A 14,105-nucleotide genomic window follows, 5' to 3' on the forward strand; every position below is an offset into this window, starting at 1 on the left:
TCTATTTTTGTATCAGTATCATCAGTACATCGTGAATACATGTATATTCGCAGGTTCTTAATTTGTTTAACCTTTCGTGTTAAAATTATACAAAAGAATACAAAATGGTTATAGCTCTTCGATTTGTTAGTTGAATAATTTATTCTTTTTTTAAAAAAAATATTTATTTAATGTGATTTACAACTGTACAAATAATAAATACAATAAATAAATATGTTGTATGTTTCATATACACTTGAAAACCTTGGGAAGGAACCACCAGTGGTACTTCAAGCATTAATTTAAATTAGAAGGTCCTGTGGCTATCTACTTTTTTAGACGCCTCGGAGAGTTATCAAGGGATTGTTAAGCATGAAAAGTTAGGAATTAATGGGTTCGGAGTTTGGAATGAAAAGACGCATATCTGTTTTGAGCCAAATCTGCAACGAATGGGATGTTAAGGTTATTAATTTTAAAACCAGAATATCAGTTGTTTTTTTTCCACTAGTCATAAATTATATGTTGCTACTTAAAGACACAGGTTATTAACGATAAATATATTAATTCCAATAACTTTTGTTAAATCGATCATTTGTGTGGTCACTATCCTTGAGCAGTTGAATAATACGGTTTAGAAATCGTAGAAAGGGTGCGCTGTGTCGTAGGCGTCGGTGTCGCAATTGGCTCCAGTGACGGGACAGATTATATTTAATTTACAGCAGCGCTGCTCTCCTCGGTTATCCTCTATCTTCGGCTCCATCTTATCTCTTCCTGTCCAGAAAGAGTCTTGGTCTTCCGATGTGTCTTGATTATTAGCTCATGTGATCTGTCAGCAGACGTGCTTCAGCGACCAGCTTCCCGATGTACCGGAGAGTTTAATGACTCATTACTCATTCAGAGCAGAGTCATTAAATAGATCGTATAATTAAATAGGACAAACGTACAAATAATAAACCCATCTGATGTCCTTTCTTTAGTCATTCAACGATGTATCTTCAGTATTTTCTTAATATTTATTTTTATGTATATAAGTGGGTAAGCTAGAGGGGTGCAGGTTACAATTTGGCGAATTTTTAATTTTTGTTTTCTAGCTTTGCTTGGACTAAAGTTTCTCTGCAGGATTGGTAATATTATGAAGCTTATTATTGATAAATAATAATAATTCATGCTTTAATTTTTCATAGTTTTGTCGAAACTGAAGCTTGAATTTGGTAAAGACACACATTGACATGCAAGAAAATTTGTGTTTGTAAAATTGTCATTTATAACACTTGTGTTTTTCACCCGGGCCTATAGCTTTTTATTGTTTTTAATTTAGTTTTTAATTACATTCTATCTCTTGTGGGTTGTCAAAGAAAAAAAAATTTAACCTCTTTACCTCTCCATCTTAACCTCCATTTTCTGATTTCACAAAATACTACAGTTGCGCTAATGTCGGTCCAAATTCTGAACATCTGAGGGACTTTCGATTTAAAATACATATGATATGTGCTCTCACGAAGAAGCGAAATCAAATTTATGTAATTATCTCAAAACTAGCCCGGGTTCGAATCCGGCTGAGCAGATAGTTATTTTCTGTTACACTATAGCCGTGAGTTAACTTTGTGGATTATGGAGCTATCCTGAGGTCTACCCGGCCTCATAAAGTGGTTATCCTTAATTGCGGAAAAATCTGGTGGTTGAGTGTGGTTCTAACCAAATCATCTCCTTGTATGATCGTTGATCTGAAACAGTGCTTCTTTACAAAGTACTGAACCCATGACCCTTTATGGGTCGTAGGGATTCACATTATTATTGTTTAACGCCATGCTAGGCTTAATAAGAGTCTACTTTAACTCAAATTACACACGACTTTGTAAGCCAACTCTCTTGGATAACTTCCGTACTTTCTAAGTTAAAACATGAAGTGAGGTCAGTGATGAAAATAACGCTTGTATTATATCAGAAACATTCAGTAGCTTCAAGTGATTAAAACAATATAAATTTGTTTCGTAATGAGTTAAAACTATTATCTAACTGCCAGACGCATGCGGAGTAATTTTTATCTGCTCCAAATGAACTCTGCAGGCTCCATAATATAATAATAACGGCTACTTAAATATAAATAAATATGATATAAAAAAAAAATTGTATCTCCACAGATATATTTTTTTCTTTTGGGCTAAATCCATATTCCAGGAGGAAATGCAATTATTACTAAAAAATAATTTAATAATTCAAGTATATGGCTTAGAAAATAAGTGCCTTTTTATTTGTTGCCAAGTTTATTACTTGCTGACCTTTCCACATCACTCTTCACATCAGCGAAGATAAAAGGCTTCTTCCTATTGGCTGATGCAGGTGAAGGATGTTCTCTGTTTTCACATACTTTGCCTCGTAATGGCTTCTCAGGACCTTCACCCCTTTCGGACCGTTTTCCTACCGGCATCCGCATTACAGAATAAAGTGCCGAAGCATTTAAAGTATTCATTGAATGTATAAATCGTTAAAATAAAAATGTAATTCATTCAACCTGCCTCAAAGATAAATAAATAGTAAAATGCAGTTATCGTTTTGCTGTAAACTGGTTCCAGTACTTACTTCAACCAGGGTAAGAACGTAGTACATCTGCAATTATAGCCAGAATATGATTGTTGTTCCAAAAATTTTTTTTTCTTTGTAGTTATTGTTTTGACCAGTCCCTCAATTATAAATTATGGGGAATTAGACCTCAGTCAGATTTTAGATTATTTCATTTCAGAAAGGGTTCAATAATATTAACATAATAATAGAATTGAAAATAAAGATTCATGACTGTGTTGATAATAGAGGGAGTCTAGGCCGAAAAAAATATAATATTGTGTCATATAATGCTAATAGATGGCGCTTACATTGTTTTTTCAGTAATAAAAATATCCCCCTCGTCAAATTCCTGACAAATACTCAAATTAGAGGTCTTTGGGCTCAACAGTTCTTTCCGGTTCACTACTTCCCTGCTAAGTTCAGTTTACGAGTTCTATATCTGTCTTCTGTTTAAAAAGGAGGGAAATCCAAGCCGAAAGAGAGTAATGTAGAATATTTTAAAATCCGACAGGCGAACAAATTGCATGCATGAAAAGATATTTTGTACTAAGGAGGTGTATAATTGAAAAGTCAATAATTCTGGAGCTCTAAGTATTTTATAATTATATTTCTATATGTATGTATATATAATATAATGAACCTGGATACAATGCACAGCAGAATGTCAGATCCAATTATAAAATAAATTGTGTGTCTTGTGATGTGAGTACAGTGTGGAAGATGAAATGCTGATTACCCAGTATACAGCGCTTCTCCTCCAGACAACCAAGAAGACAGCCCTCGTGTCTCCAACATTTGTTCACGGCAGATTAAGGTACACCATTTTCTACATGCTTAATAACAATTAATATTAATTCCTATGAATGATTTTTTAATCATTTTAATTGATTAAAACTAGTTTCATAATTGAATATTAATCTTCAATAATGAGTATATATATACAAAAATAATATGTGAATATTGTTATTTCTACTTACTTACTACTATATATGGAATATATATTAAAGAGATTAAAATTTTTAATTCCTTTTGTCGACGAAAATACACTTTTTGGGGTTCGCCTTAGTCCAACTATCCAAGTTTTACAAAATGGACTGTTTGTGTGTGTTTGAACAGTTCACACAACATAAATCATAAATATATGGAACTGAAGTTACTTAATAAAATCTGGTATTTCCTTGAGATTTTTCAGCAGGGTTTAAAATAATCTACTTATCAGAAGTCCGCTTTATATATTCTATTATAAATATTTTTTGGATTTTCTCAAAAACGGCTGTATAGATTTTGATCAGATTCAGTGTATAAATTTGAAATTAAATGACCTTTAACACAATGTATATCTTATCTTCATTGATATAGATTAACAGATTAAATGCTGAATTATACAAAAGAATTCCACTAAAGTGGTTTTAGTTTGGTTTATTTGAACAAAGTCACCATAGTTATCAGTCATACAAATCTTTAAAAATGAATCATGAAATTATAATCATGAAATATTATACTTTAATAATAATATGTTATTATAAATATTATAATTTAAAATTATAATCATGAAATAAATATGAATCATAAAATGCTATTACTCAGGTTAGAATCCTTGGCAGAAAATAAATATTGGTGGCAGATCATTATCTGTATATTTTCACTGTAGCTGTGAGTCAACCCTGTCCACCCTGTCCACCCTGCCTCATAAAGTGGAGTGGGTAGCCCTAATTGGGTAATAATCCGGCGGTCCAGCGTGATTCTCAACGAATCACCTCATTGCACAACCGTTGGTCTGGTAACACTCCTTCCTTACAAAATATTGCACATCTAACCCATCATGGGTTGTAGCGGTACAGATTTAATAATATTAGGTTTTGTTCTTTTTTATTGCCATCTCGTAAAACCCTAAAATACGAATTTTAGTAGTTATGAAAAAAATAACATATTGTATGGTAAGTGAAACGTGTGCACCAAAATTTTAGTTTAAAATTCAATTTCTCCAGCTCAATTTTCCAATTATCTGTTCAATATATTATTTTTAAAGTAACACGAATTCATACTTCAATTGGGATTCATTAACTTTGAAAAAAAAATAGTAAAAACCTCTCACGGGTTTTTTCTAGTAAAAAAAACATAAAATCATTTTTCTTGCAAAACAATGTTGAGCGTAACATAAAAAGTAGTAATGTAGGCTGTAAAAAAACAACTAATATATGCCAGTTACATCGAAGGCCTTTTGTAGACAACTACTAATGTGCCTTTATAAGGCCTGAGGAATAGTTCCGAGTTTGCGCTGTGTGGGATAGTCTCAATTATCTGTTTTTCGCCCAAAGACATTTGCCTGATTCCTCTGTCATTTCCTTTATTACCAGGCGATTATCTTCTATCGTTCGCATTTTCTTGTGTTTCTACAAGAAAGAAAAACAAAGAAGAAATTATAAGACTGTGATAAATGAATTTTAATTTTTGTTTTTAATGTAAAAGTTGACTAATTAAAAATTGTTGTTGTGACCTGGGCAGAATAGCCTGCATGAAGTTGAGTGTTTAAATAATTTTAGTTCAAAAATTGTATTAAGATGTCCCTGAGGATGGCCGGATTGGCCGAAACGTCGGACTTATAAAAAATAAAATGTATTGAGACAAAAATGGATAAAAATTTAATTATTTATTTAAACAAAATTAACCAGTCTCAAGAAAGTGTAAAGATTATAAATAGAAGAAATTAATTTCTAGAGAGGTTTGATAAAAATAAATAAATTGATAAATTAATAGAAACTCGAATAACATAACCATTCTGTTCTTGTCATAGCTATTGGTTACGTTCACATTCCTTGATATCTAGATTTTTGGACAAGAAAGATTTTGAATTAGGGATTGATGTAACACATAGGTGAATGTGGATTATATTGATGCTTATACATATTTCAAAATTGAGAGAGAAAGTGTGAGGAGGAAAAAAAAGTACGACAGCAACTAGTGTAAATTTCAGATTATATAAATTCAAATTTTTATTTTTCACGAATTAATAATTAACCACATATCTTTCAGCGATAAGATTTTTAATTCGTTTGAATTTTCAGCTTGGTTTTTTGCTCTTATGTAATTCGATTTCTAATACTATTTTCATATTTCAATATTTTCATCTTCATTGGAGCTTGTTTTTTGTAACCCTGAAATAACATATTTATAGCATTCAATAATGTAAATTGAGTACTGCAAGCATTTAATAAATGTTTTTTTTCGTTTTTATAGTGTTAATTATTAACTCCACCCGCACCATCTTTTCTTTGATTAATAATTTGGTCTACAATTTATCAATATATCAAGTTATAAAACAAGGAGTTCTATATACTATCAATTTCTATATGGGGTTATTAATGTATCCTTTAAATGATTTGTTGTTGATTTTGTAGTAGTATTGGGGATAAAAAAATGAAATAAGAAGAAAAACAAAAAAGTACCACAAAATAACTATCGAGTTGGCACATAGAAAAGACAGTGAAATGTAGTAGAAATGAGACAGTAGAAATGATTTCACTAAAAAAGTTTTTAAAAAAATTGAAACAACGGATATAACAGTCCAGACAAAAAATAGTGACTTGTGAAACTACCCTTCTCCCAATTGACTTATATTTCCCCACACTACTAATAGTGTAAACATATTTATTGATGTACATACCATGAAAAAACCTTAATTGGTTATATGTTTGCTTACTGTCTTTTCATGTCAAAGAAACTCCAGAAGAGTACGAACAAGTATGTTTGGACCGTTGTAACAGATCTTAATATATCATTTCTTTTTTAATATCTGTAAACTTTATTTTAAATAAAATAAAATAAATATAGTCTAATAACATAAAATAATTTATGCAACCTTTAAGGGTTGTTTTATTTAGAATTTGTTAGCAAATATTATTTTCCAGAATTATTTGATCAGCACTATCTCAAGATAACTATTATATAGGGCCTCTGTTTCTTTAAAACAGAATTATTCTAAAGTTGATCCGTACGCAGTAGCATACTAAATATTTTCTGCACTCTCCTCTACAACAAACTATCATAAAAATTAACAATTATACCAACATGCTCGAAAACTTGGGAAAAACTGTTTTCTTTATATGGGTGTCAGGTCACGTGGGGATCACTGGAAATGAACTGGCAGACATTGCAGCTAAACAAGCACTTGCTCTTCTAGGTCAGGGCACGGCCATTCTGACACCCCAAGAAATAAGTCTTCTGATAAATAATGAAATATCAGCTAGTTGGCAAGCCATGTGGAATGAAAGCCTGCCAAGCAAATTAAAAACTATTAAAACCATGGACCACATCAAACCGTTCCAATCGTAGGGAGGAAGTAGCTATTGCCAGATTGAGAATAGTTAATACCAATCTAACTCATGCATTCCTGATCAATAAGCAACCACCGCCAAAATGTCAATACTGCAAAAGTGTACTTTGTGAAGAATGTCATTTCTATTCCATGAAATTCAATAGATTGTGAGTGGGACCGAGTGTATCGGATGATCTGAATGATGACCAGAAGAACGTGGAAATGGTTTTGGTTTTATTAAAAAGGAATGGCCTTTTGAATAAGATTTAAACCCGAAAGTTTGTTATACGTACTAAATAATTCTAAAATAAGTAATTATTTAATTTTTTTTTTTGTAATTATTTAAAGAGTATCAAATCTTGCAATAGAATTATAAAGTGCGAAACATGGGCGTTGATGACCCCAGGGTTTTACGCCCTAAAGCTTCAGCCAACAACAACAGCCTAACTATCACATACTAACAGCACATGGCCCACCTAACTTGTCTTATACAATTTTATTTACAGGTACATCTTTAACTGTTTGATTGTAATAATAAATTTGCACCCAATATAAAAATTATGGGGAAATTACATTACGATTTTGAGATTCACCTGATTTTAATAATAATCCATAATAAAAATCCTCTGTGCTAGGTCATTAGCCGCCATATCCGCTGTTAATATTTCCTCGACCTCCTTAATCACGGGACCAGTATTGGGATTAATCAGCCGAATAATGATAGGCTCCCATAGGAATGATGATGTGGGCAGATCTTGCCATTAGGTCGAGTTCGTTCGCCTTGGGCTATGCCCATCAGTCACTGCTGGGGCTGCTTCGGTCCTTGGTGATCCTATCGGATTATTCTTCCGTGTCCGTCATCTCCTAATATTAGATCTTACGGTTCATGAGTGCATCATGTCCTTATTAAGTGATAACTCTAGTCGCTAAATTTGATGAGATGATCTACACTTTTATACTAAAGTATAAAACTAGAGTTTGTTTGAACACTGAATTTCAGCAACTGACAGTCCAAATTACAAACTTGAAAAGTAATCGGAAAAAACTACATTGGTCAGAAATTTTAAATTCCAGATAAATAAAAAATATATATATATTTATTATAGAGCAAAAAATAATATATTGAAATATTTAATAAAAATTTAAATTAAGCTCCCCAAATTAATTAATTCTGTATTACATTAGTTATTCGACCTCGGTTCAATTATACCTCACCCGTTTGGAGTTCAATACGCTTATCCACTAAAAGAAAGCAAAGAATTCAAAAATTACTTGCCCCCGATAGACAAAAATGACCAACCTGTTACAAGACTTGCACCTTCCCTCAAATCAATATATCTCCATTTATAAAATAAATTGATACCACAAATCCTCGCTTAATAATAAAACAAGTTTTACTAACTTAATATTTTTATATTTATTTCATATTTTTACTTATTTATATGCATACATAGCACTACATTGTATGATTGTGAGATTGGGAATCCGTAATTATGTCAGATAATTTTTTTTTACTGCAAATTTGTATGTAAAGCGTTGTTATTATTAATATTTAAAATGAAAATAAATAAAAAACAGACTGGATTAGAAAATTAAATAGTTGTAGGAAGTATTCATATCTTCATCTTGTAAGAACCTATTTTTCTTTAAGTACTCTTTTGCCTTGAGGAGTGTTATCTAAACTTAATGAGTGCTATCAAATAATATTTTTGTCGAAATAAATAAAAATCCCACTGAGTCTATGCATAATTATGTTATAGTTGTACATTATATACATGATACTGTCAGGTTGAAGTAATTGCTTACGACTAATATTAACTAAGTAATTACTTAAAAGGGTATTAAAAATGTAACCATTCCTTTTTGAAAACATATCATCCGTCAACTCTGAGGGCGGGATGGTGTTTATGAAATGTAGCAGCATTGGTGTCACCTCATTGGGACCCTGCTTTCTCTTGTTTTCCAAAGGCAGCTGCATCAATAACCACTTACAATTCGAGTTATTTCCAGAAACATTCCTCTCTTGTGTTTTTTTTCCAGAATAACTGTATGTTTGAGTCAAACTTGTGATTTTTTTCTTTTTTACTTGTGGGATTCTTGTAAGACATTTCTCAATTAGTTTTGCACCAGATAGTCCGTTTATTGAAAAAGGCTTTATTGCATCAACAAGGATGTGCAGATATTAGTGGGTACCTCCTCAGGACCTCCTCCTACAGGAAAAAATGTTGAATTAACAATTCAAGAAAGAGGGCTCAGCAGGTCTACCGGTGAATTCTAGTGAGGGTTGATAAGATGCTCTGTGCCCCAGTTGTGGTATTCCGCAGACTGTTGGGCACATCGTCATGGACTGCATAGTCTTTTTTACACTACGGGCCAGATTACTGAAGGAAACCGATCTTACAGAGGAAGATCTCCTTTAGCAAGTAACCGAAGAAAACAATCCGCATTACCAAAAATTGGAAATTAGGTATTGGATAACTATTGTTGGGGCATATTTATACATTGTCATAAAAATTATTAATTGATTCATTAGAAGTAGTTGGATGCTACGGAAACTTGTGAAACATCGATCTGCTTTATTGATCAAAAGGCAGTAGATACGTATCAGTTATAATTTTCATGATATTCTATAGCAGAGGCTAATGCACTACATAAACTTTTCCTATAAATTTAAAATTACTCTATTGGAATGGTATTGTATCGCAAATGATGTCCCCCCCCCCAAAAAAAAAATGGTAGGGTAAGATACAAAAAAGTGAAACTTTATTGCCGTGTATACAAATTTATTGTCTTTTACCCTGATCAAAATATCTGCAAAAAAAAAAGGAAACTGAAAAATCATTTTCTTAGCACCTCTATATATTTAATATGTATAGGTACCTAGGTATCTTGAAAGTGATTATGTATTTAGGGGGTCAATAACATGGTGCCGCTATATTGGATATTCTCATATTATTTAATTATGTTTGGGGACATGATCAAAAACATACTAAAATCCAAACACATTTTCCATCCCCTCCGACGAGATGATGACCACATGAGCAGCATCAGACAAAAAAAAAAAGCCAAAGAACTAGCCATTCACCTTGCACACACATTCATTCCTCATCCTGACCAAACCGAAACAATTGAAGATCACCTGTCGTCACCAATCCCGCTTTCTTTACCACCAAGAGCAGTCACCCCTTCTGAGATCAAATATCAAATACAGTTGCTAACATAAATGTCCAGAGTATGATCCTCACTCTTTAAGTCGTTCGCAAACTTCCTTCTAAAGCTATAATATTCCTTACATATCTTTACAATTGTATCCTTAGATCAACCGACTTTCCTATCCTGGGGAAACACTCCATTATAATTCTCTTTTCAAAACCAGGAGGTTTATTAGGAAATAATCCTGCTTCCTATAGATTTATTAGCTTACTTCCAATCCTTTCAAAAATATTTGAAAAAATCCTCCTAAAACGTATTGTATTGATAGTTGAACCACAAGGTTTTCCCGCACATCAATTTGGCATTTCACAGTTCAACAAGGCCTCAGTGTCGTCGAATATGTCTTTTTAGCTCTTGAAAAGAAAAAAATACTCTTTGGATGCCTTTCTGGACATCAGGTTTTGACCGGGTATGGCATGCTCGATTGCTTTTCAAGCTCAAGTCCCTTTTACCTCAAGTCTCATTGTTTCAACTATCTCGTCGACTTGTTTTTTTACTGAAAAGAAGTAGTATATCTCAATAAATATTATGCTTAATATTAACAGCTATAAAACTAAAGAGGCTTTTTTTCATGTCATTTTTTTTTCCCGTATTGGCTGTACTTTTTTTTTTCATAAATGTTTGATTTTATTCCGATAATGCGATGCACTATTCCGTGAATCGTTTTAAGAGCACCCTATGAAAAGGTTCTTAATTTCTTCAAACTTTTTAGGGATACGAAAACAACTTTACTTTGATACGTTCATATTTTCAGTATTCGGTCTTAAGAACCTTCGCTAATGAACATGGATTGATTCATTGATAACACAATTACTAGCTCTATTCAGATTAGGTTAGACAGAAGCTTTTAAAGCTGGAAAATCGTTTTTAGAGTTAGCTCTTCATTTGTACGAAACAACCGTGTGTTTACTTTAACGCTAGTAAAACGCCTCGTATTTCAATACCCTTGTATAGAAATTAATCTTAAGTGATATCACAAATAAATTAGATAATTCAGATATTCGATAGATAAGCTAGTATGTTTGAAAGTGCAGCGTATCAGTCCCTCCCTCGTACGTAGAGAGTTTGTATAGGAATCAATATTGCAACAGCTTGGAGCACAGATAAACAGCCAAATGTTACACACCAAATTTCCACTCAGTTACATAAAATGTTGTTTTGCAGTTGGGTTCATGCAGAATAATAATATCTTCATATCATATATAAAATATTCATATTTATATAAAATATTTTTTATTCGTGAAGTGGAAATCTTATAATGTTTGTTTTGCTATCTTCGAATTTATGATATTGGTTTTATTGATATTAGTGTGTACGGTGAATCATTTAACACTAAATATTTCTCCTAAATTTCATGTTCATTTAAAGCATCGTATTAAATTGGACGAAGTGTTTTTTTCTACTTTTGATCACTCTCTATACTGATGGGTGTTTTTCGAGTTCTAATTTCTTTGCTAAATTATAATATTTCTGATTTGTTCTTACTAATTTATGTTGTTACCAGTAAGAGGTATAATAAATCTCTATAAAAGGAAATAAAACCTTTTTATTATTTAATTATTTTATTATTATAGTGACTTATATAAAATATTTATTTATTCGGGAAGTGGAAATCTTATATCTTAAATATTTATTGTTTTCTTTAAATGGGTTTTCTAAAACCATAATTCCGATGTTCAGGATTTTCTTTCATTACATCCTTCTATCAGACCATTTCTCTTACAGCCATTCCGTCCTTCAGATCTTCATTCCACGTCTTACTTTTCTTTCCATTCTCCTTCCTGACTTATTATGACCACAGTCCAGATGTTTATGCAGTAAAAATTCTCACAATATGAAAAAAAAGTGCAGCTTAAAAACTTCAAAATACAAGATCCGTAATTCCAACCCCCTAAATTTTATCTCACTATCCGTTCTTATCTCTCAGACAGGTTATTTCAAGTAAATCAAAACAGCGCTTATTCATCCCTGTTTCCTCAGTCTGCTGGTGTACCTCAGGGTAGTATCCTTGGTCCTGTCCTTTATACAGTTTTTACAACTGACATCCCAACCCATCCTAACACTATTCTCACCACGCATGCCGACGACACATGTCAATTATCAGTGAATAATGATCCTTCCATGGTATCCCAAACCCTCCAATCTCACATCACCAGCCTTGAAGAATGGTGCCAAAACTGGAGGATTAAAATAAATTCCTATAAATCCCACCAAATCACATTTACCCTTCGTCGTAAACCTTCGTCTTGCTCTACAGTATCTTTTAATAATACCCCACTTATTCCTGTTGAACAGATCCGTTACTTAGGACTAAATCTGGAAAAACGATTGACATGGAATCCTCATACAAGACAGGAAACTACTCTTCGATTCCGACTATTACAACATTTACTAGACAAACGTTCCAAACTTCCAATCCATTACAAAAGACTGATCTACTTGACTGTCATAAGGCCTATCTGGACATACGGAGTTGAGCTATGGGGCTCCACTAAACCATCGAATGCCTCTCGAATCCAATCCTTACAGGCCAAAATCATTTGGAAAATCCTTAATGCTCCTTACTTTGTCACAACTCAAATTATCCATCATGCCCTCAATGTCCCATATGTTGCTAATTTGGCAAGAACCAGATACCAATCCTTCCATAATAAACCTCTCAACAACCCAAACCCACTTCTTTCTAACCTGGCCTTTCCACTTTCCATCATTGTCTAAAAATCCTCCTAAGGGTCTGAAAAGAAGAAATCCCCCAGATCTTCTCCTCTAGAAATGATATTGAAGTTCAATCAATGGGTAGATTCTAGTATAAATAAATAGTAGACCGAGCTTAGGATTCCAATAATTTTTCTTCATTAAGATATTTCCAACGAAATATCGTTTTTAAGATTACCTTTTCACATATCCATAGTACAATTCTGTACTGTGGGAATGATGCGAATTTTCCATTGTCAAGGACATGCCTGATTTTAGATAAATATTCAATATATTTTACTACTTATTATTTAAACAGATTCGACCTCTGTCTCATGTTATAGGTTTCGAGATCAGGTGAATTATAAAAGGTCTATTGATCATTTTTACAATTTTATCTTTTAATAGTGATAGTGGGTGTCCATGACAAGTAATTATAGTTAGGTTGCCATTTAGTAGTTAGTTATTTCCCTGTAATAGTTGTTAACTGCTATTCAGCCTGAAAAACAGTCATGCAAGTAACTGGTTCACTTCTTTTCAAGCCTTTACTTCAACGTTAAAGTTAATTTACGTTAAAACATTAAAGTTGATTACTGTTTCATTTAAAGCTTTAGTTTGATCACTCGCTTTAGATAAAATAGAGCTGGAATAGTTTTTTGTTTACTCTGATATCATCTTGAAGTTATTTAACTGTTATTTATTCTAACAGCCAATGTTTAATTATACAGCAGACTAGACTTGTTAGTAGATAGTTTTATGGTTGTAATGATTGTGTGACCTTTATTTTTGTTTGTTCAACCATATTATTCATTATTTTAAGGGGAAATATGTATTTATTTATTTATTTTTATTTAATTACCTCTATTCTTAAGGACCATCCGTAAAACAAATAAGAGACTTACTTGGAATCCACATACAAGACTGAAACGACAAGAAACTTCTCGTAGATTTCGATTGCAACAACACCTACTTGACAAACGCTCTAAACTTCCCATTCACTACAAACAAATTATTGTAAACTATGATATGCCGTGTACGGGGCTCGGGGTTTCTAAGCCCGACTAGGGGTTCCCCGTACACGTTGTAATATTGAAATTTATTCATATATTAATGTAATTTATGTATCTGTATTTATATATTTATATTATGTATTTATATTATATATTTGTACTATGTATCTCTATCGGTTCCTGATGGGAACTGACTGAAAAGGGATGCGCTATATTTAATTCAACCCCTAGCACCATCTGGCCGATTCAACCCCTTCGCCGTGGTATGCTAGATATGAATATCATAATTAATGATTGGAGTTCCTTTCCAACGGTATCGTGTTCACCAATTT

General features: G+C 32.5%; 1 protein-coding gene across 10 annotated transcripts in view; it reads left to right on the forward strand.

Annotated features, from left to right (window-relative positions):
- Window positions 1-14,105, forward strand: part of spri (sprint) — a 759,753-nt gene that overhangs the window by 300,234 nt on the left and 445,414 nt on the right. For 3 of the 10 annotated variants that reach the window (XM_067052871.1, XM_067052873.1, XM_067052874.1), the window contains exon 2: window positions 3,254-3,355. The exons of the other annotated variants lie outside the window; for them this stretch is intronic. In XM_067052871.1, coding sequence (XP_066908972.1) covers window positions 3,267-3,355 — 89 coding nt within the window. In that variant the 5' untranslated portion in view covers window positions 3,254-3,266. The remainder of the gene's footprint in view (window positions 1-3,253; window positions 3,356-14,105) is intronic. 10 annotated transcript variants of the gene reach the window in all.

The sequence above is a fragment of the Halyomorpha halys genome, unplaced genomic scaffold (assembly GCF_000696795.3).
Source record: "Halyomorpha halys isolate HHAL.00 unplaced genomic scaffold, Hhal_1.1 Scaffold29.1, whole genome shotgun sequence".
NCBI lineage: Eukaryota > Metazoa > Arthropoda > Insecta > Hemiptera > Pentatomidae > Halyomorpha > Halyomorpha halys.